The sequence below is a fragment of the Dioscorea cayenensis genome, chromosome 1, assembly GCF_009730915.1.
Source record: "Dioscorea cayenensis subsp. rotundata cultivar TDr96_F1 chromosome 1, TDr96_F1_v2_PseudoChromosome.rev07_lg8_w22 25.fasta, whole genome shotgun sequence".
NCBI lineage: Eukaryota > Viridiplantae > Streptophyta > Magnoliopsida > Dioscoreales > Dioscoreaceae > Dioscorea > Dioscorea cayenensis.
Window position 1 is genome coordinate 3,442,967 of NC_052471.1, and position 23,331 is coordinate 3,466,297.

Sequence of the window (23,331 nt, forward strand, 5' to 3'; positions counted from 1 at the left end):
ACTTTGAAAATCAAATTCTTTTCGTAACATTTTTTAATAAGTGACAATAAGTAGTACACAGGAGTTAGATATAAAATATGGTGTTTTCCTACAATTCGAAAGCAGGACATTTGAAAACATATGTGGTGGCAAGAAAATAAAAAAATATGCAATCAATAGTAATGACAGAATACAAAAAAATGAAACCAAAAAACAACTCATCAGAAGTTAATAATATTACCAACATGTTTGATGTAAAATAACTTTCCCAAAAGCTCTTATGCTCAAACATGTGCAAATTTTAAGGATTCAAAAAAAGAATAATTTATAGTATATTTCTGGAATGGGAAGTTATTAAGTTTGATTTGATAGGAAACTATCTTAACATAATGAAAAAAGAACTAAGTAGAGTTTCAACAAAAAGGTGAAAGCCCAAATATGATGAACAGTGACAAGGATAAACTTTAAGGTCATCCACCAAAACTCATAGGTAGAAAATGATTATTGAGATTTGGTGCTTACAGCAGATATAGTTATCACAAAGGCAGTGATAGACCTATCCATCCTTGACTATATGTTACTAAGGTTTTGTAAAATTAACGGAATTTCCAAAGACTTTTTTTGGGGAAACACCAAAAAAGAAGAAAATTCATGAGCCAAGCATGCCTGGACCCATAATCATTTAGGCAGTTGTAAACACTAACACATCTTCATATCTAAAGCCACATCAACTTTCCATCTCCAGCATCTATTTTTGGTCTTCCTTCTCTCAGTAACATCTGTAGATTTGAATTCTATGTATGTCCAAAATTTGTATTCAAATGACAAGAACTCATATATATATATATATATATATATATATATAATATTTTTCTCCTTTTTCCTAACTTCATTCATTAAATCAAATTAAATATTTACTTGCCAATGACCTCTAGGGTCCCACGTGTAGAGTATTCATATACTTGCCAAAATAAGGGATTTGAATTAGTGGTGGGCACGGGGTAGTTAGCCGGCCTGGCGGGCTTGACCCGTCGGGTTACGGTTTACCAGCCCTAACTCGGACCTAGCTCGGCAGGGGTGTAGAACTCGTCGGGCCAGGTTGACCAGTCTGCCCTGGCAGGTCCGGGTCATAGGGAGCTGGGCCCGGCTCCCTATTGACCAGCCAAGCCAAGCCAACTAGCGGATAACCCAGCGAGTTTGACCCGCCAGCTGGTTTGGCCAACCCATTAAAAAAATAATATATTTATTTTAAATTCCAAAAAATTCAGAAAAATAGAAAAAAAAAATTCCAAACCGAGCCTGACCCGGCCGGTTGGCCCGCACGGGTCACAGGTTGGGGTTTCCCCAACCCGTAACCAACCCATATAGTCAAATAATGAGAAAATTTGGATTCCGATTTTTTTTTTTCAGATTTGGCGAGCATTGAACCGGCGGGTCGGTTACAGGCCGGGCCGGGTTTTTGGATGGCCCGTGCCCACCTCTAGTTTGAATCTCAACTTAAATAAGCTGAAGCCATAGGTGTATTGAGATTGTAACTTTATATTTGTGCACGGCTAGCATGACTTACATTTAGTTTAAAAAAAAAGTTTTTTTCATATAAATACTTGTATTTGCATGCAGTTGATCTTGTTTGTAATTTTAAATATATACAAATTGTTGAAATTTAATTATAAAAAACATAAAGCAAAATAACCACATGAATTCTTCCTATAGTCAAATATTGGATCACATGTTTTAAAAATAATAAAAAATCTATAATTAGTCATTTATATGCTATATTCAAATATTTATTTGGATTACTTTGAATTATGATTTTTTTATTAGAAAATAAAATGGTAGATTGGCCCATTAAGAAAAAAATATAGGCTACCCGTATTGACTCACGATGAAAAATGAGTGTAAAATATTTAAGAGATCATGAGTTGAGTTTCAATAAAGAGTCCCAAATTGCGGGTGTATCTTACTATCCAAATCATTTAATATCGGTTGAGGGCGCTGAAGTGAGGGGGCTAGATGATCAATTTCGTCTCGTGCACAAACTCTTTGATGTTTTTGTTAAAAAAAAAAATTAAATGAGTGAAAATATGCTTCTATGGAAATCTCATCTTTAAGTTAAAAATATAGTTGTTGGCATAATAATGAGTTGGAAAATTCAAATTTAAGTAGTTTATTCATTTTAAAAAAAATTAAATTTGAATTAATTAGTACTAATAAAAATCAAAAAAAATTTTGAAAAATAAGAATAAACATTATTTATTAACGTTACTATTTTTAAAAAAAATATTTATTACAAATATTTATTTAAAATTCAAAACCTTTACCAAAAAGAAAAAAAAAGAAAAATGTTTACAACTTTTAAAACATACAAATATAAATACGTTCAATTTAATCATTTCTTTACTACAAATATTAATAATCAAATCAAATAAACAATTGCCATTCCATCAGCAACAACACAATATATAGAAAAGCCCACAATAAACATTTAAATACATCACTAAAAAAAAAACCAATTCGCATAACCCAACAGAAAATTTTTATAGCAACATTACACTAAAACAAAATTAACAACTTTTACAGGGGTACCTCCGAAAAAAATCCTCTCGTCGGTGTTCCAAGGTTGAAGACAACCATATATCAATGACATCATCGATCCACGTGACTCGCACGTGACTTCGCAGACCTCCAAAAACTCTCTCCCCGTTTTACCCCTCCTCCATCGTCGTCGCCACCACCGCCATCACAACCGACTCCTCCTCCATCTCCTCCGATTTCGCCGGCGCTCAAAACCCTAATCCTAGATCTCGGAAGCTCCTCCTATGGTCATTGTCCGCCAGATCTCTTGATTCTTATCCCGATTCTTGATAAAAAACGAGAGCTTTTCATGGATGCGGTCTCGATCCGGGTGCCGTACCGGAACCTGAAAGAGGCGGAGCTGGAGCTGGAGATGGGTCATCTAAACGGAGATCCGTCTGGGGAGATCCATGATCTAGGTTCCAGGCCATCCGGTGGACTCCCGCCATCCTTCCCTTCTGCTTCCCCTTCGTCTCCGGATGAGTATGGTTCTTCCGATGCCAGCCATCGATCGCAGCCTCGTAGTAGCATGAAGACTTTGGTTCTTAGTTGTATAGTCGCTGCCGGGGTTCAGTTTGGCTGGGCTTTGCAGCTCTCGCTCCTGACACCTTACATTCAGGTGATCTGGTTGTTTGATTTATCGCTACCTTTTTGTTTGATTTTGGGAAGCATTATCAATTTTCTCAAGTTCCAATGTGGAATTACCATGCAATTATGATTGGCGGCTATGCGTAGATGCGGGAAAAATGCTTCTTTTTTGTTCTTTAGTTGAAAGGATGCTTGATTAGTTGATTAAATTTATAAATTTGGCAATGTCTTAAAGGGGAAATCCATGCACTGTTTTCATTATTTTTAGTGTATTTTCTTTTCTTTCTGTCATTGGTTACAAGTTGTAACTGTTGTGCCTTATTAATGCTCTGTATTTTGATTATTGATTTAAATTTTATTTGCTGACTCCAAAAACTTTTTTTGATTTCGCATTGGGAATTTGTTCCTGATTTATGCTTTTTATTTTTTTTTGCAGACACTGGGAATAGAGCATGCATTTTCCTCATTCATTTGGCTTTGTGGTCCCATTACTGGCTTCATAGTAAGTATTTGGGTTTAGTTTGCTTTCAATATTATGTCCCAAGTATTGTTTTAATTCTTGCTTTTGACTATAATGAACCGGAAAAATGTATTCGTAGATTGACATCTCAATGGGCTGTTGCCTGCATTCTCTTTAGCTGTTGTTCTTAAAGAGTTGTGTAGTGCCACACATGCACTTATGCTTTGATTATATAAAATGAATTTCATGTTAAAATGAATTGGTTGAATATTGCTTAGTCATATGTTCGGCATGAAAACTGAAGATTGAGATAATTCACCGTGACAATGCATTTAATTTAATTTTTTTTATGGCATAAATTCATTCTACTTTGGTGTCAATTAATCATGGGAAACAAGTTGGTGCCTTCCAAACACAATTGGTTGAGCACTAAATTTGTTGATTTTTTTATGGTTGATTTTCAATTTTCCATTGGGATGAACCATTTCGATTAGTGAGTATGTTATGGTGACAGGGCACAGCTAAGTATGCCCTGGAAAATATTTTCTAGTGTTCCTTTGTAATATATCCACCTACTTGTGATTTTATAGAGACTCATCTGCAAGATTAGGGTTGCTTGAAAACTATTCATGCATAAAAAAATGAAGTATGTGTAAATCATCTAAATGCTTTATTTTTTCCCCCAGGTTCAACCATGTGTTGGTATATGGAGTGATAAGTGCACTTTAAAATTGGGAAGACGCCGGCCATTTATTCTTGCTGGATCTCTAATGATTTCTTTTGCTGTGAGTCTTGGTGGATCTTCCATGTTTCCCTTAACTCTTGAATAAGCTCTTGATCTCCTGATCATGTAAAATCCATACTGTATATAGGTCATTTTAATTGGGTTTGCTGCAGACATTGGGTACCTCCTGGGAGATACTGATCAAGATTGTCGGTAAGTTCCATGCTACTTCTATTATGAGTGTAGGTATAAGGCTTTAGATTATTAACCAGTATGACAAATACAGTTCCTATAAAGGGCCTCGGTGGCGAGCGGCTGCTATATTTGTGATTGGCTTTTGGATGCTAGACCTTGCTAACAACACAGTTCAGGTAAGTTTTTCCACTAATGATTTATTTTGCTTATCATTTGATCGATTTTATAGGCTACACAGTGTGTGCAAATACACACATGATATAATAGAAAAATATTGCAGGGTCCCGCTCGTGCCCTTCTCGCAGACCTCTCAGGTAAAGTTTTCATTGCCTTCTAATATTCAATATATATATACACACATCGTGCAATGTCCCCTTTTGTTGTTTAATATTCATGGAAAACCTTAAGGTCAGTTATTTATATGTGTGCAGGGCCTGATCAGTGCAATTCTGCGAATGCAATATTTTGCTCTTGGATGGCTCTTGGAAACATTCTTGGATTTTCGTCTGGTGCCAATGGGAACTGGCACAGGCAAGTAGAAAGACATTATTACTTGTGTATTTTATTTCTCAGATGGTTACATGCCTTGTGTTTTGGCACTTTCTGACAAACAAATAACTAGATTAAGAGTGACCTCTAACCTTGTTTCTAGAAACTAACCTATTCAATTTATATAAGACAAGGAGCATTGTGGAACACTCCTTCAGTGTATGTGACTGAAAATACTATGCTTTCTTTTGATATTTTATTTGTTTGACCTCCTTTTTTTAAAATTTTTGTGAGCAGGTGGTTCCCTTTCTTGACTACGAAAGCTTGCTGTGAAGCCTGTGGAAATTTGAAGGCAGCCTTTTTAGTTGCTGTGGTGAGTTCTTGAAATAATGAAGGGTTTTTTTTTTCTGGAAAAGTAGGAGGGTATATTCACTCTTCTCAAGTCAAATTTGTAATTTCCATAATGATTTAAGCATCTCTGTGGCATAGTCTTGTACTTGGTTCATTTTCATGGTTTCTCCTTGCCAATTCAGTGCAACTTGCCTCATCATACAACATAAGTTGGTAACCATCCATTCAATCGCTAACCTAATTGTATCCAGACTATTTTTTTTAAAGCTTTACAAGTTTTACAACTCTGAGGCTGGTTAAGTATTATAAATTATGGTCTATATGGCATATTGAAAATGATTGCATTGTGCTTTTGATTTTAGAGAAATTTTCCTGGTTTGAATTATCTTGATATTTGAGGTATTAATTGATATTGCTACTTGCATTGGTCTACTGGAGCTGCATGTCTTTTGATCATTGAAGACCATTCACCAATGTAGAGCACTTCTGCTAAAGGGTTTGTGAAATTAAAAATGCTAGCCCAAAGGCAAAAGGCTTTCTTGGTCCAAGTGATGTTGCCCCTTTCGCGGCATGATATTGTGATAAGAATATAAGAGTTGCAAGTGGATCTATCATGAAGTACTCTATTTAATCACAATATGATAATTATGATGATACAGATGATTGCTTTTAAAAAATTAGCATTAGGGATTCATTTTAAGAGCAGAAACTTTATATATACCTGATCATTTGCTTTGTGTTTTTTGTATTTATATAGCTTCTAGGTTTCAGCTTATTAAAGCTTAAAATATACTGTTATTCTCTTGGTGATGTTTTTGATTCATATGAATTTCATAACCCTTGAATTTTTCTTGTATGTTGCGCAGATCTTCCTAATGTTTTGTACATTCGTCACTCTATACTTTGCTAAAGAAGTCCCTCTAGAAGCAAAACCAACGCAACAATTTTCTGATGGTGCACCTCTACTGAATGATAAACAGCAGCATGGCCATAGAGGATCCCCAACAAACTCACCAAAACTTGAGAATGGTGAAAAATTGTCAGTGGATTTGATGGCTGATAAAGCTAGCTCTAGAAATCCGTCAAATTTTGACCGCAATGCAAAGAATGACGAAATGGAAGCATTAAGTGATGGTCCAGGAGCAGTTTTGGTGAAACTTTTAACAAGTTTGAGGCATTTACCACCTGGGATGTATTCTGTGCTTCTCGTTATGGCTCTTACTTGGGTATGCAATTCTGTTTTGATGTGCTTTCTATATTGAGACGCATGCATCAATATGTTCAATAATTTTTTCATGCCACTTAATATTTAAAATATATTCTGACATAAAAGACTAACTGCAATTCTTTATTGACTTTTTTTTTTGGCCTTTTCATTTATTAAGAAACCTATTATCTATGTGCAGTCATCATGGTTTCCCTTTTTTCTTTTTGATACTGATTGGATGGGCCGTGAAGTATACCGTGGGGATCCATCAGGCACTGAATCAGAAATAGGATCCTACCAAAAGGGTGTCAGAGATGGTGCATTTGGTTTGCTCCTAAATTCAGTAAGAAATCGCACAAACTTCTTTATCAAGTTGTTCTGACATATCTTCACAACTTGATATTAATAGAGGACTCAAATCATGCACTGCATATGAGCAGGTTGTTCTTTTGGTAGCCTCTTTCCTCATTGATCCAATATGTCGGCGAATGGGTGCCCGGATGGTATGGGCGATGAGCAACTTCATTGTGTTCATCTGCATGGCAGCCACCACAATCATAAGTTTGTGGTCTATCAATGAACATTTGACAGGGATTCAGCATGTTGTTGGAGCAAATAAGGCAGTTAGGGTTGGAGCTCTGGTTATATTCTCACTTCTTGGATTTCCTTTAGCGGTAAGCATCAATCTGCATCCTGTGATTACTGGGAAATCTTTCTTGGCCAATGTTTTAGAATTAATCCTCTTCCTGCCTGCAGATTACATACAGTGTCCCATTCTCTGTAACTGCTGAGTTGACTGCCGATAGTGGAGGTGGACAAGGTCTCTCTTTATGCCCTAGAACATGCATATACTGATCATCCAAACATACTATTTTGTCTTGACATGACATTCATTGTTTTGCAGGATTGGCTACTGGGGTGTTAAATCTTGCTATTGTCATTCCTCAGGTATTCAACTAATCAATAGTAAGGCATGTTATTCGGTTGTGTAGGAGACTGGCTTAGCCAAATTAAATCTAAACTATAACTTACTACAAACTCCGACTAATGTGCCAAATTCATAAGCACAATCAATCTAGAAATATAATGGCTTTTATTCATAGATAAGGCATAACCTAACTCATGTAGCTATATTGTTTGTCTCATTTAGGTTGTGTTTTACATCATTGGTAATTTGATTGGTTTTTAACATGCCAAAATAGCAACTGACTGGAATAACTGATTTTTGATAAACATAACACAAAATATATATAAATAAATAAACCTTACTGGTAGTAGCTTAAATTGATCGTAGTTCATTTGCTTAGCTTGGCTTATCCAGACTACTACTAAAAGCAATAACAGCAGATGCAAACTCCATCAAGCAATAAATTTTGAGAACTAGTTACGTTTATGCAGCTTAAAATTGGCATGTGATGTTTCAGTTGGCCTTTGCAGTGTTCACTTAGATAATATTTCATATATGTTACCTGGAAAGAAGTTTGTTGTGTCTTAGAAAACTCAGTTATTATTTTCCCTTGGTTAGAAATGAATATAAAGATTCTTTGTTTCTTGATGATTACTGCATTCTGTTGGCTCTAATTTCTTTTAGTTGACAAATTGTGTATTGTGAAGGGAATGACAAACACTACTATAGTAATATCATAAACCAAACATCCAATAAGAGCAATAATGTTATTTATAAAGTAACAAATATTTTACTGACCTATTGGAAGTCCTTGCTCCTTGGTAATAGACAGAATTATTTTAGGACAACTTTAGGCAAGTAATTATCTCTGAATATTTCTAATCAAAGATTGAAAAGATTGATGTCATCCAAGACTTGATGTCATATCTGCACAAAACAAGAGTATGTTGTCCAACAGTCAAATTAGCGAAAAGGACACGTCTGTACCTTAACCATTCTACTCACCTTGCTAATAAATTTGAAGAGAATAACAAACACTTTGAAAGCTGTTGCACATGTCTTCCTTAAATCCAACTCACAATCAACATTTGGAGCAGGCAACTTTCCTGCCAGAAATTTTTGGAGTTTGATTTTGCCAAAAACTAACCTTTCAAATTAATTCACTAACGTGTGCACTCGAATTGCAGATGGTCGTAGCTCTCGGAGCAGGCCCCTGGGATGCTCTCTTTGGAGGAGGGAACATTCCTGCCTTTGCGCTAGCCTCTGCTTTCGCCTTGGCAGCTAGTTTTCTCGCATTTAAAAGGCTACCGACACTTTCAGGCTCCTACAGTTCTGTCGGCTTCCATGGTTTCGGTTAAGTTCATATTATAATTACTACCTAAAGACGAAGACGACGGCCACAAGAAGTTTGTAAGTCTTAAAAGTTCTAAGATCCATTCATATTCATTTATATCGACATTCTTCTTCTCTGCTGCATATAGAGCTGATATATAGGAATTTTTTCCGACTCGTAAAAGCATTAGAAATGGGTGTATATGTATAGCCTGGTGTCTTATAGTCAATTTTTTGTAACCATGTATCATAACTGTGTCCGATGACCTTTTTACCAGAGTTACTATTTCTTTTTTAAAAAAAAAAAAAGATAACTGAATATGTTTGATGTTAACACTTAACAAGGGCTACACTGTGCATACCATATACTTGACCATTTCAGTTCTTTTGCTTCATATTGATGTTCTCTAAGGCTTTCTTTGGTTCAAGGGAGGAGGGGAGATTGGAGGGGAGGAGTGAAGGGAAGTAAGGAGGAGAGGAGAATGGAGGGTTTGAAAAATTTTTATGTTTGGTTCATTGGAGGAGTGTGAAGGGGTAATCTATCTTTTTTGTTTGGTCAGAATGAGGGGTGAGAAGAGGTGTGGTGTGTATTTTACCAATTTGTCTTTTTATATAAAATTGATCATAATATATATATTACATATCTAGGATTATTTTGTACCAATTTTTATAATATTAATTTTAACATTAATAATAATATTATTTGTATAATATTAATAATATTATATAATAATAATATTATTATTAAATTGACACATTAAAAAAAAAAAGAGAAAACAAAAATAATATGAGATATGAAATTAGGTTTTAAAAAGATATTATGGTAATTTTTCAAATTGATAAAGGGTATTTTGGTATTTTCATATGCATTTAAAGTTTAAAATATTTGTTAAATAATTTCACCCTTCCAAAAGACCCTGATTTGGAGGGGTGGAATGTGAGGGGTTTGAAGGGGTGAAGTGAAGCACTCCTCCAAACTCCTCCTCCGCTTTACTCTCTCAACCAAACAACCATCACTCCTCCTCACCCATTGCTACCCCTCCAAAATCCTCCAACCAAACAAGAGGTAAGTGTGATATTAAAGAATTAAAGGTTGATTTACAGTTTCTACAGGTGGAAAAGGACTGCAACTTCAGGGTATGTTTTCCCTGAGCTTGAATGCAAACTATTTATGAGCCTTAAATTTAGCGAATCAATAAATAATTATAGTGTTATGATGGGGCATGTCCTTTGGCGGTGTTTTTAGATTTGTGTGTTTTTAGATTTCAAATCTAAAGATGTTCTACAGGGCCTTTAGATTTATATTTAAGGGCTATTGTTTTTATATGTACAATATCAAATAGTATTAAACAATGTTAAATAGTAGTCATACATAAATAACCGTAGTTTCAATATGGTAATAGCTGTTAGATTATCATTAGTTGATTATCAAACTAAGGGTTTAAGCAGTTGGTGTTTACCCATAGTATTATAGTGGTGTAGGATAGGGTAATCACACTCAAATGGAAGAAATAATCACACCTTAAACTATAGTATTATATTAACAAAATAAATTATTTTGTCAAAGAAAATTCATGTAGTTATCGAGTATGATAAGAAATTGTTTAAATTAGATATTAAAAATAAATAAATCCAACAAAGTTTAAACAAAAAAAAAATGAAAGGATAGGTGCACTAGAGGTCTATTTACCATGAAGTATTATTGTCTTTTGGTTCTTGCAGTTAAGAAAAAAAAGGTGTTATGGACTCCCACATGGTAATACAATCATATATTTTATATTTTAAAAATTATTTAACAGTGACATTTATATATTTTAATAAGATAATTATCTTAATAATTAGAGAGTGATAATTTATTTATTTATTTAAATAAAAAAAATTAAGATATGTGTTTGAGAAGTTTTGAGTTCGAAATCACTGATATACAAATTAAAAAAATAATTAATTAATTATTTGTTTGTCATATATATATATATATATTCTATATTTATAAAATAACATTTTATTTGGACTTGTGTCTGATTCATATCACATCATGATTTATTATCTCTTTAAAAAAATATATATTATATTTTTTATATAAGTGGCGTGAGGTGACTTGCTATGTGGCATTTCCAAAATAAAATATTTTTATTTATATATATATATGCTAAAAATATTCTAATTTTAATTTTTTAAAATCCTATAAAATAAATAAAATTTACTAAAATTTCTTAAAAATTAATAAATTTTAACAAATTTTATATTATTATCAGGTAAATTTAAAGAATTTTAACATTTTTGCATTAATTAGCCTCTAAAATAAAGCCTTCCAGTCAATTTGATCTTTCAAACAGTCAAACTGAGTTCATAAGATGGGAAGAAGGATTTTGGGTGAATAGATCCAAAAAAATCCATTGTTCAGGGATATATCTAGGGTTGTTCAAAAAAACCGTTTAAACTGTAAACTATACTGGACCGGTTTTTTTTTTAATCACCGGTCCGGTTCCAACCGGTTTTATCATTAACCGGTCCAGTCCGGTTCCAGTTTTCGGAACCGCGGTCCAAACCGGATTGGACCGGTTTATTTATAAATATGTAAATATGGTTTTACGTTTTAAGGTTTATTAAAAAATTGATTTGATCTCTCGTGTGAAGAGATCAAACAGGACAAATGCGAGGATATATACATAAGTAATGTATATTAATTAATTTAATTTTAATTCATAAAAACTGGGACCGAACCGGACCGGCCCTAAACGGTCTAAACTGGAACCGGACCGGTCCAAAACGGTTTGGACAGGTCCTGGTTTCTCTGTTATTTGGTCCGGTCCGGTCCCAATAATAAGGAAACTGTTTAACCGGTCCGGTCCGATTTTGGACCGTGTACATCCCTAGATATATGAACTCAATATTATTTTTTATAAAATCGACGAGCGACAAAGTAAAAGATAAACGGATAAAGAGGTACACACTAATTATGGTGACTTGACTGAACTCCTACGAATAAATCTCCAGTTATGCAACTCTGGAGGGGAGAACGAGAAGTAACCCTTACATAAAATTTTTACAGGGACTGAGAAAGTGAATTGTAATCACAAATACGAATAGTTACCAATGGGCTAACTCACAATTCCTAACTCAATATTGTTTATCATAAAAAAGAATGAAAATATATATATATATATATATATGAGCATCGATCCTCTACGCACGTTCACAGTTTCGTAATTTGTGAGCGTTGCTCTGGGCAGTTGGATTTCAATCCAACGGTTCTGCACTATTCAATAAACAGTAACATTGTGTTTATGAACAGTGTACAGTAAAAAGTGGGATGAACAATGTTTTCCAATTAACATAAGATTAATTCTCACTGTGCATTATCTTAATGCTACTGTTGCCGTCTGTGGATATCTGTGTACGTCCACAGAAACCCTTTTATATATATATATATATATATATATTAATTATGTATAACTTTGTACTTGGCCAATGTGACCGGCACAACATTCCAATAGCAACATGGACAAGATGAAACATATTGATCACCGAAATAGAGTTAATAATGTGACACATGACTCAAGATAGACATAGGCATATATACCAATCCAAATGTGTACTTATGTATCCAATAAAATATACCAAATTAGAAAGAGCTTTTGAAGCTTCACAAGTGCCTTTTAACTTCATGAAATTCATGTGTCTTTCCTTGGAACACGCTGGTTCATATGTTAGGTGCTTCCATCGTCCCTTCACTCAAACAAGATACTAAAATTATGCTTTTATATATATATATATATATGCTCATTCGTCATCTGCGGACTATGATAGAGCATTTGCAAATGATCAATTTAATAGGAGGTGATGTAAATAAGAGTAGATAAATGGGATTTATTTTATTATTGTTGCAATGAAAGATCGGATGATTTAGATGAAAATAGTGTTCATCACATTTTTTTATCATGATATTGTTCATTCCACCTTAAAAATACTGTTTATCGAATGAATGATGTTAACCGTTGAATTTCAATCCAACGATTGGGAGAGAACCATCTCCCCTCCCTCTATATATATATCCGGTAAATATCAACGGCACGCCCTTAAAGTTATTGTTTTCTATAAATATTTAATAATAAACATTAAATCATCATTTGATGCAATTATTATTGTATTGAGAACCGTATAAAATTACTATTTATTATTGTTATCACTATTTGATACTATATATATAATGATGGAAGTTATTGGATTTACATCCAACGAAAATGTGGGACGTCTCTAGATCAAATCTAGGGATGTTCCCAATGGATGTGCCCAAACGCTAAGCAAAAGGAATAAGTCACATTCAAGATGGTTTTGTACACATTTTATTGCTAATTAATGCATATTTAGTGCTTTGGTCCATTGTGTTAAATGCAAACCAAATACTATATACTAATACTACCAGGACCAAATTAATCAATTCATGAGTATTAATTGTTCTAACATAGTTTTTGCTACAAATTTTATTTATTTTAATTAGATACATTATATATATATATGGGCGGAACCAGAAATTATATAGAAGGGGGGCGAGCTACAACTTTTAAAATAATTAATTAACAAAAATTTTTAATTAAAATATTTTCAATAATAAAATACATTTAAATTTTTTTTATAAGAATAAATAAAATTTAAGAGAAATAATTAAAAATTTAAAATAAATATTTTTATCAAAATTTAGATATTTTTATAATTCTGACTCAGGATTGGCTTAAGATAACTACAGGAAGGGAAAAGGTCTGGGCGGAAAGAGGGCGGGGGAGGGCGTCAGGAAGGAAGGGGGCGAGGAAAGGTGTCAGGAGGGAAGGAGAAGACCGGGTCAACAGATCCTCCCGGTGAACCCCCCTCTCCCGTGTATATATACTAACTACCGAATTGATTTTGGTTGTACAGTATTAAATGCAAATGGAGCATAAGAGATCATGATTTATATATTCAAATCAAGATTACTATGATTTATATATATATATATATATCTTGGACAAAGCCTAGACAGACGGATATATTTAAAAGCAAGGAAGAAGGATGTGTCACTTGTATCCAATTTGCAAAATAATTTGGAAGTAAAATCTATAAATGAAATGGACCCTTTTCATTCTTTATGCACATGCTTTGCCATTCTTCCATGTGGCTACCAATCATTGAAGGAGCCCATCTCTCATATATTTTTTTGTTTCCTAAAGAAGCACTCTCTATTTAAGTCAAGGGGTGCTCATACATCTGTGTCCTCACTGTATATAGACTTTGGGATTGAAGTATAGACTTTGGGATTGAAGAGGGCGTGCAGTTAATATCTCACACACTTATGTCCTCACTATATATGAATTTTCGGATTCAAGAGGATGTACAGTTAATATCTCACATATATCTGTCTTTATTATATATGAGCTTTGGGATTCAAGCTCGGGTTTTCTCTAAAACGAACACTTTACACAGCCGTTGTTGACATCTCACAATTTTCTTTATTTTTATTTTTATATTTATTTTAAGTCTTAATCAATGTTATGCGATACATTCTTACAATTTAAATTTGGGACTTATATATATATATATATATATATGCATCTTTGAAAACCATCATATTAACTTTGGTACTTGATACCTCATCGAAATGACTTCATCGAAATGATATTTACATCTATACCCTTAAAAAATGTTGATATTTACCTGTAGATTTTTCCTATTACTAGATGTTGAGACTTAATAGAATATACAAACTCATTAAATATTTACTGATAATAGTAGGACATGTCTAAGTTAATTTTTTCAAACTAGTTGAACTAAGACAAGGTATAAATACAAAATCATACTTGTTTTTTTTCTTTTTTCAAACATACTATAAAATTAAGAAAGCAAATAAACATACAATACCCAAAATAGAGAGAAAAGAAAAAGCTAACTTCATATTCACTTTCTTCATATATCATATATGTATCATATGTATATTCTATAAGATTACAAAGCCTCTAAGATTCATACGAAATATCACATATGAATAATTTTAAGAGTTTTTAGAGTTCATGGGAAGATGGATAGCTTTAGAAATTCTAAGGCCTGTTTGGATAGGCCAAAATTATGATATAATCTGTACAATATGCCATAATTTAATATTTTCTGATAATTATACCATATTGGCTGTTTGGGTACTTATTTTAGAGTATAAAATTATGACATAATATAGGCATTATGGCATAAAAAAATATTCCACTCTTAGTGGAATATTATTTTATTGTAAAAAGTCTCTCTCTCTTTTGATCCAGCAACTAGCCACCAGTCCACCGGTTGCTTGGCCAGTCTCTGGCCACCGGCCACCGGTTCGGCCGTCGATCCAACCGGCCTTCGGCAACCGGTCATCGGTCCACCGACGGTCCGATCACTGGTCCACCAGCCTCCGGTGACACGCCGGCGATCCACTAGTGGTCCGCCTGGGTAGCCTCCAGTGACACACCGGCGATCCAACGGTGCTCCGGGCGACCTCCAATGACCAGTCACAGGTCCAACGATGGTCTAGTTGTCGATTGGTCGATCTCCATAATTTCTTTTATTTTGGTAACCAAACACTCATAGGAATGGGGTGGGCGGGGAATCCCGCTCTCGCGAGGGCCCCGCCCGACGGGCGGGGATTCCCCAAACATCCCCCCTGGGCGGGAAGCGGGGAAAAAGTCCTCCCGCCTAGAAGGGCGGGGCGGGGGCGGGGAATGGTCTCCCCGCCCCGTGCCCCACGGGGATTCCCCGGCCCCGTGCCCCGCGGGGATTCCCAAAAAATATAATATATATTTTTAATATATTTATTAAAGATTATTTCAACATTAACATAATATTATATATATATATATAATCAACAAATATTTATTTATTAATATTTTTAGTTATTATTATGGAACTCACAATTATTTCATACAACTTATTAACTATTGAAATTTATATATTTCATTAAAACATATTTATTTAATAAAAATCTTAAATTATTTTTAATAAAATTATTATATAATATATCTACAAAAATTTAAATTCAAACTTCTAATTTTTCAAATTTCTAATATTCACAAAAAAACTAATTATTTATTTAATTTAAATGAATTGGATAATTAGGTAATTGTCTAGATTTTTTTATTCAAATATCCATGTGTTGCTACATATAAGAGAAATCTTGACATATTATTAGATCTTCAATTTTTATTAATCATTGGATTCTAAAGTTATATTCTCCGAAAACTATCTCACATGATGAAAGTTACGGATGTGAGAATTAAGATAATTTTTATAGAGAATGTGTGTTCATATCAAACTGTTAAATTAACTTTATATATATTTCGATTATCGGGTTTTCATAAAATATAACAAATATTGTAATTTTTACTTTTGCACGAAATGTGATTATAGCAAAAAAATTTTTGTTCACTATAAAATTTTTTTCACTACAAAAACGCTAAACGACCAACCAACCATTTGATGGCAAATCTCATGTATAATAATCCATCATTAAATATTTTTTTAATTTTTTCTGATTTAAGTGATTTTATGTTTAAAATCCAAAAATCACGTACTTTCTCCTCTCCAAAATCATCCAAAAAAAACATCTAATCGATTTAAATATATCAATTGAATAGATACTTATAAAATTATTATTTGTATACATCACATTAATGAGAAAAAAGAATGGATGGTCTAGACTGTAAACAAACATGACTTTTAAGATATATACCTACAGTTTTTCATATAAATAATTTGGAGAAAAGAACAAAGAAGAAACAAATTGATGGAAGCATGAAATTATTGTGCTAGTTTTTGCATTATGAATTTTTATTTAATGGATTTGTAATTTTTAATTTAGTTTTTAAACTTTATGTTATTTGTACCTTAATGTTGTTATTTCATCAAACATTATATTATGACTTATTAGGAGAAATATTTTTGTGTGAATTTTTTTATTTTATATATGATGTACGTATGTTGTAAAAAACTTTGGTTGAGAATTTTTTTATTTTTATTTCATCATACATTTTTTTCAATTAGTATATAGCATCTTTTAAGCATGTATAATATAAATGCATTAGAAATATTATAGTTATTTATAGAAAATTTTTATATTAATGTTTTGGGCGGGACGGGGATTCTCCGTGGGGCGGGAATCCCCGTGGGAGGATTTTTTTCCCATGGGAATTTTAGCTGGGAATCCCGCCCGTGGAGAGTGAGGGATGGGGACGGGGATCCCATTCCCCGCCCTGCCCGCCCCACCCCACCCCCTATTCCTAAACACTCATTCTGTATAAATAAAATATGCTATAATTTCTGTAATAATCACTTGCACTTTCTGCATAATAAAATTATGCTATATTTTTTTATTTTGCAGCCAAACAGTGTTCAAAAGAGGTTTAAAAGGTTGGGAGATGAAAAATTATGCATTATTAGCTAGTCACTTAATTAATGTTTCATAACAATTAATTTAACACCATTGATTGTTTTACTGTAGAAGTATACCTATTTTTTCTTGGGGTATATATATGGTGTGTTTGTGTGCTTTTCTCATATGTACACATAAAGGTTTTAGAAACCTCAAAATTACATGCCTCCTAAAAATTATATTTACGCTTATACCTCTATAAAACACTAATATTTGCATGTATACTGCTCTCATTACCCAACATTAGGGTCAATAAGAATATACAAACTCAACTATAGTTAATTATTACTGTATAATGAGAAATGCCTGAAGTGTCATTTGTAAATTAAATTGTTGAACCAAAAGTTTAGAGATATACATTCAACTCTTAATAGTTTTTTTTTTCTTCTCCGTTAATCTGTTTAACACCATTAATTTATCTTTCTTTTTAATCTTAAATATATACATAGAGATATGAATTTTTTTAGTAATATATATATACACAATAAGGTTTGTTATATGAGGACATCCGTAGATTTTCGTGATTAGATCATCATTTAACGATTGTTTGTGCAAATATCATGTTGTCTCTCTCTTATTTTTTCGTCTCTTCGTATGTCCAGAAATGTCCGCATATGGCTTATTCTATATATATATATATATATATATATATTTCTATATATATTATATAAAAGAAAAATGTTTAAGTAACATTGTTGTTACTTGTTAGCCAATGTGAACCTTGACTTGCACTCCAACTCCAAACCTGCAATACTTGTTGCAGCAGTAATTGCAAAGTGATGGTGAACTCAGAGGCTTAGTCATGGCCCCATGACATGTCCATTTCAACTCCTTTTGGACCCCTTTTCTTTCTTAATTTCTTTGTTAATTTGTTTATTTATTCTGATTTATATAAATTTATTTTGGTTTTTAAATTTTTCTGAAATTCATAAATGTTTTCAATCTCAATTAGTGTTTCAACCTAAATAAGCTAATACAAAATTTATTGTTATTGTATGTTTAAGTCCAAAGATACGAGTGTTCCTTTCAATTTCAAATAAGTTAATTTATGTATTAAATAACTAAGCATAGTTTAAATTAATGAAATTTGGATTTTTTATAAAAAAATTGGAAAGGGATTATGTTATTAATTTTGTATTCCTTTTATTTTTAATTGAAAATACACTAGTGCATGGGGAAATCAATTTTCTAATATATATATATATATATATAATAAAATTAAAAATAATATATTTTTTGTTTGTCCACTTATATTTTATAATAAATAGTACAAAGTAAGATTGAAATATAAAAACCCTGAAACTCATATGCTAAAATAATTAAATTGTAGGATTTTGTACCAATAATCAAAATGAAACCATGTCAAAAAATTCAACATTATCTTCATTAATCTTGAGCCATTTTTGATAGATAATCCATACTAATGATTGTTTTCTGAATGCAACTTGTATTTCTCATTTGGTTGATATTTTTTTTCATTAAATATTGTCGTACCACTGCTTAGATGGATTACGTAATGCTTTTCTGTACCATTAATATTAGTTTATTTGTTTTTTTATGTTTTTTTATTTTTTATTTTTAAACACTAATTTTCTAATAAATTTACGATTTATCTATTTTTATAAATAATAATGAGAAATAAAAAATATATATATATATATTCTTGCTGCACGAATATCATTAAAAAATAATATATATTTGGACCTATTTATTAAAAAAACAAGTTTATCACTAACATCATCATCATCAGAACAAAAAATAAAAGATAAAAAGAAATTTTTAAAAAAAAGGAAAGGAAAAGGGAAAAAATTCCCATATGGAAGTTGTGGCAGATGATGATTAACCAGTCCATTTTAATACTTTAGATGGTGTGGTGTAAAATTAATTAAACGTTATTATTATTATTATTATTATTATTATTATTATTATTATTATTATTATTATTATTATTATTATTATTATTATTATGTGTGTTTTTTACTCTTTTGGATGATTATTGAGGTCCATGAGTTCAATTACCTTTGAGTTATCATATTAATTTTTTTTATCATAAACTTATAATTATAATCAAGGTTTATAATTTTCTCATTCTGTTTTTAAAATTTATTTTTAAGATTTATGTGTACAAGATGATAGTCTTATTATTAAATTATAAATTATAAAGATGGTGAGTAAAATAACCATTAGAACTTGTTTTTGTTTTAATATTTAATGATATAATAAATACATATTAAAAAAAATAAAAAGGGAATTTCATAGTGTCGGTGTTTTCAAAGAGGATCTCTCTTCTTCTCACCACCGACACAAATAAAAAAAAAACATGAACCAACATTACAATAAATGTGCTTTCCGTTTCATTAGCAATTAAATATTTTTTAAAATAATTTTAAAATAAAAATAAACATATTTCTGAAATAATTTTGATTTTGATAAACAATATGTCACTAACTTGGATTTTTAAGTTTTTCTTTTTAGGTGGAACTCCAATAAATATCTCAAATAGTTCTAAGACAATTCCAATTATTTACTTAAGAGTATCATTCATATTTAATTAATTATAATAAATCATGAGAAAAATGGAGGAAAAATAAATAAATCAAATAATTTTTTTTTTACTTTCTTAAAAATTTAATTTATTGAAAACAACATCAGTATATTTTCTTTCACATCTAATAAAAGTCACACCATCTTAAATAACATAACATGTATGTGTGTGTATATATATATTAATAACAAAAAAGAAGATCATAAATAGAAAACTAAGGTGATGCGTGGTTGAAGGGTAAAGTTATAGGGTTAAATAATAATAATAATAATAATTATTATTATTTTGCCATTATCGATTTCAAAGAGAAATTTTTTATTTATTTGAGCTGACTGAAGTTTAACATTTTTTTAACATATAAAAAATTTGTTTTAATTAATATTAATAAAATTAGACAGTTTAAAATTAAAATTTATATTTTAAATAATAATAAAGGTTTGTTAATATTAATAATTAAATATATTTATATGAAAAATTAAATTTTTATATAAAAAAATGTAAAATTTATACAAATTGTTTGGTTGAAAGTGATTTTTTAATAAATCAAAATTTGTTACATAAAATTAATTATATAAATAAAATAAAATGTGTCAATATTGGACTAACTCAACAGATAAGACATAAGCTTCTTTATAAGGAGTTAGATGTTCAAACTCTCTCAATGAATGGTGAGTTGTGCTACTGGCGGTGGAGGTCTTTTAGTGCACAGGGTACCGTAAAGGTCTCTAGGGCATGCAGTTGAATGATCAATTCCCCGCGTGTGTGCTCGCTTTTAACTGTTGTGCTTGTCGCATTTATAAAAAATAAAAATTATATATATATATATATATATGTGGTCCAACAACCTACTTTCTCAACCTTATAAGATGCTTTTGGTGAGTTTGAGTTGAGTTGGGTTGGCATAATTCAATAAGATCAAGTGAAAGCCACATTTGATTGGGACTACCCAACCACATGACTGGACCCATTTATCTCTCATGCAATCATCTCTATTTTATTTTAGCAATACCGACAACATCTAAACATTAAAATTATTATAATATATATATATATATATATATATATATATATATATATATATATATATATATATTCACATAAAATAATATCACAAACATATAGGATTAAGTGGTTTGATAGTTGGCTTTATGAGTACCTCTATAAAAATTAAAATACTAAAAAAAAATAATTATAATCTGGATAAACATAAAGAAACTTAGTTCTTTTAAATATAAAAGTTTTCGATGGCTATGAGATGAATAATAAAATTATTATATATGATTTTCGATGACTATGAGATGAATAATAAAATTATTATGTATGATTTGGATTACAATATTGATTAAATCAGTTATAAATCAGCCTCCATTTTTATTACTATATGAGTTTTATCAAGGGAAAAAAATCCTTGTATTTTTTGTATTATTTTTACTATTATAATATTTTTAATATGTTTTATATGATCAGTGTTTATTAAAAAAATATTAATTGATCTTAGTATCAAAATGTGGTCAAAACAAACTCAAATTTAAGGCATAACTGATTAATTTTAAAAATTCCCAAAGTTACAAGCAATTTCATCCAGAAAAGAGATAAAGAAAGAAGAATACAAACAATTAATATTTATTCAAAGCAATTGTTAGACCATCAACATCAAATATAAAACATAAGCTGTGAATAAAATAATATCACAATTTTGTCCTTTTAAAGTTACAAGCAATTTCATCCATGAACAAAAAGAAAGAAAGAAAGAAAAATACAAGCAATTTATATTTATTCAAAACAATTGTTAGACTATCAGCATCAAATATAAAACATAAGCTGTGAATAAAATAATATCACAATTTTGTCCTTTTATTTAATGTTGACAAGAAACATCAATATTCTCTCAAATAGTAATTATAAATCATATAAAAAGAGCACATATATCATTTTGGTAACTTTCATCAATAAGATTTCATATATATAATTTCAAATTAATATTCTAAATACTAAATTATGTATGTAAACTTATGACAGATGTTTATTAATATTAATGTTATTTTAAAATAATTATTAAATACATTTATTTAAAGAATTAAATTTTACTGGTGGAATAATCTTTATTCAAATAAAGCCTTTTAAAAGTAGAGTTTTTAATAAATAATTTTTTTAATAAGGAGCTTTTTGTTTGACTATTGTTATTCAATAAAATATATTTTATATTGATTTTTTTTTTTTAACTTCTAAAATTGAATTTCTTTCATTCAATTTTTAAGGGTAAAAATTCAAAATATCGGTTTATAACTTCATGAACACAGTGCAAATAAATATGGATTAAATCAAAAGCTGTGTTTTAATTGAAACAAGAGTTTATCATCTTTTTTTTATTATTTGTTTTAAATCAAGCGCATTCAAAAATGATTTTTTAAATAGCGCATGAAATTTATTTGATAAAATAATTTAGTCTCTTTAGCTCAATAAATACATTTTCGGTTTCTTGGGCTACTTAAATAGTTTATAAAATCTAAGTTATTTTCTAAAAATTTTAAATTAAAATTATAAACATAAAAAAAAAATCTAAGAATTGAATATTATTTATTTTGTCACGTAAAAGCTGCATATTACATGTAAAACTCCAATAGTGAAGTAGTAAAATTTAATTGTAATCTTTTCAAGGTGTAAATAGTAAAAAATTCAAAAACCAATAAAATAAAATAAATTAAAATTAAAATTAAAATTACAAAGGAAACCAAACATAATTAGAAAGATCATTTAATTTGGCCCTTGATTTTAATCATTTAATATTTTATCCCAATCTAAATCAAAAAAATGAAAAAAAAAATACTTGAAAGTACAAAAAGGAAGTTAAGAGATAATAGAGAAAATGTGTATCCTAATTATTTCTAACCAAAAAAAATTCTCAGAAAAGAAAGAAAAGGACAGCATTTATTATTATTATTTTTAAATATATCAATGATTTTTAATTTAATTCTTCTTTTTTTTTTAATTTTAAAAACTATATATAATAATTTAAAAAATCTTAAACTCAAATTGACTCATCCATATTTTTTTTTTAAAAAAAAACCTAAAAATAACTTTTTTTTGGTTTGTGACACATCCATTTCCAAAAAAGTCACAGTGTCTAAACTAGTTTGAAGTGAGATATCTAAGTCTTGTAAAAAAATATATTTCTCCGAGTGTGTTTTTTTTAACATACACAAATATTAAAACCAAAATTCACATGCTTGGACACGTTTTTAAATTAAATTTTTTACTGTTAAACACATTAATAGTTTTTAATTAAATAATAAAAACCCAATAAATTTTTTTAACAAGCACAAGAATGCAGTGTAATTATTTCTTACCATGTGTATCAATGAATTAATTTTAATCAAATAAAATTTAAATTAAATAAAAACAAATAAATTTAAAATTTTAAAAAATAAAAATTAATTAATTAATTAATTAATTAAAAAAAAGGAAGGTGAGTGAGAGAAAGAGTAAAGAATTTTGAGAATGTGTAGTATATAGAAAGGCATAACACCAACAAAAGAAATCAAGAAAGCTCCCTTC

The 23,331-nt window shown here is 30.5% G+C and overlaps 1 protein-coding gene across 1 annotated transcript; it reads left to right on the forward strand.

Moving 5' to 3' along the window:
* Positions 1 to 2,506: 2,506 nt before the first annotated feature.
* On the forward strand, positions 2,507 to 9,099 carry LOC120261541 (sucrose transport protein SUT4-like). The gene is made up of 14 exons (XM_039269470.1): positions 2,507 to 3,172; positions 3,578 to 3,643; positions 4,288 to 4,386; positions 4,474 to 4,538; positions 4,612 to 4,696; positions 4,801 to 4,834; positions 4,952 to 5,051; positions 5,307 to 5,382; positions 6,227 to 6,586; positions 6,767 to 6,910; positions 7,008 to 7,241; positions 7,324 to 7,387; positions 7,472 to 7,515; positions 8,662 to 9,099. The coding sequence occupies exons 1-14, from the start codon at positions 2,864 to 2,866 to the stop codon at positions 8,830 to 8,832; spliced, it is 1,851 nt and encodes a 616-aa protein (XP_039125404.1). The 5' UTR covers positions 2,507 to 2,863; the 3' UTR covers positions 8,833 to 9,099.
* The last annotated feature ends 14,232 nt before the right edge of the window (positions 9,100 to 23,331 follow it).

Coding starts and splice junctions, on each gene's coding strand:
- LOC120261541 (XM_039269470.1), top strand. CDS start 2,864: ATGGATGCGGTCTCGATCCGGGTGCCGTACCGGAACCTGAAAGAGGCG. Junction 6,587..6,766: donor TCGTTATGGCTCTTACTTGG/GTATGCAATTCT, acceptor ATCTATGTGCAG/TCATCATGGTTTCCCTTTTT. Junction 7,516..8,661: donor TTGCTATTGTCATTCCTCAG/GTATTCAACTAA, acceptor CTCGAATTGCAG/ATGGTCGTAGCTCTCGGAGC.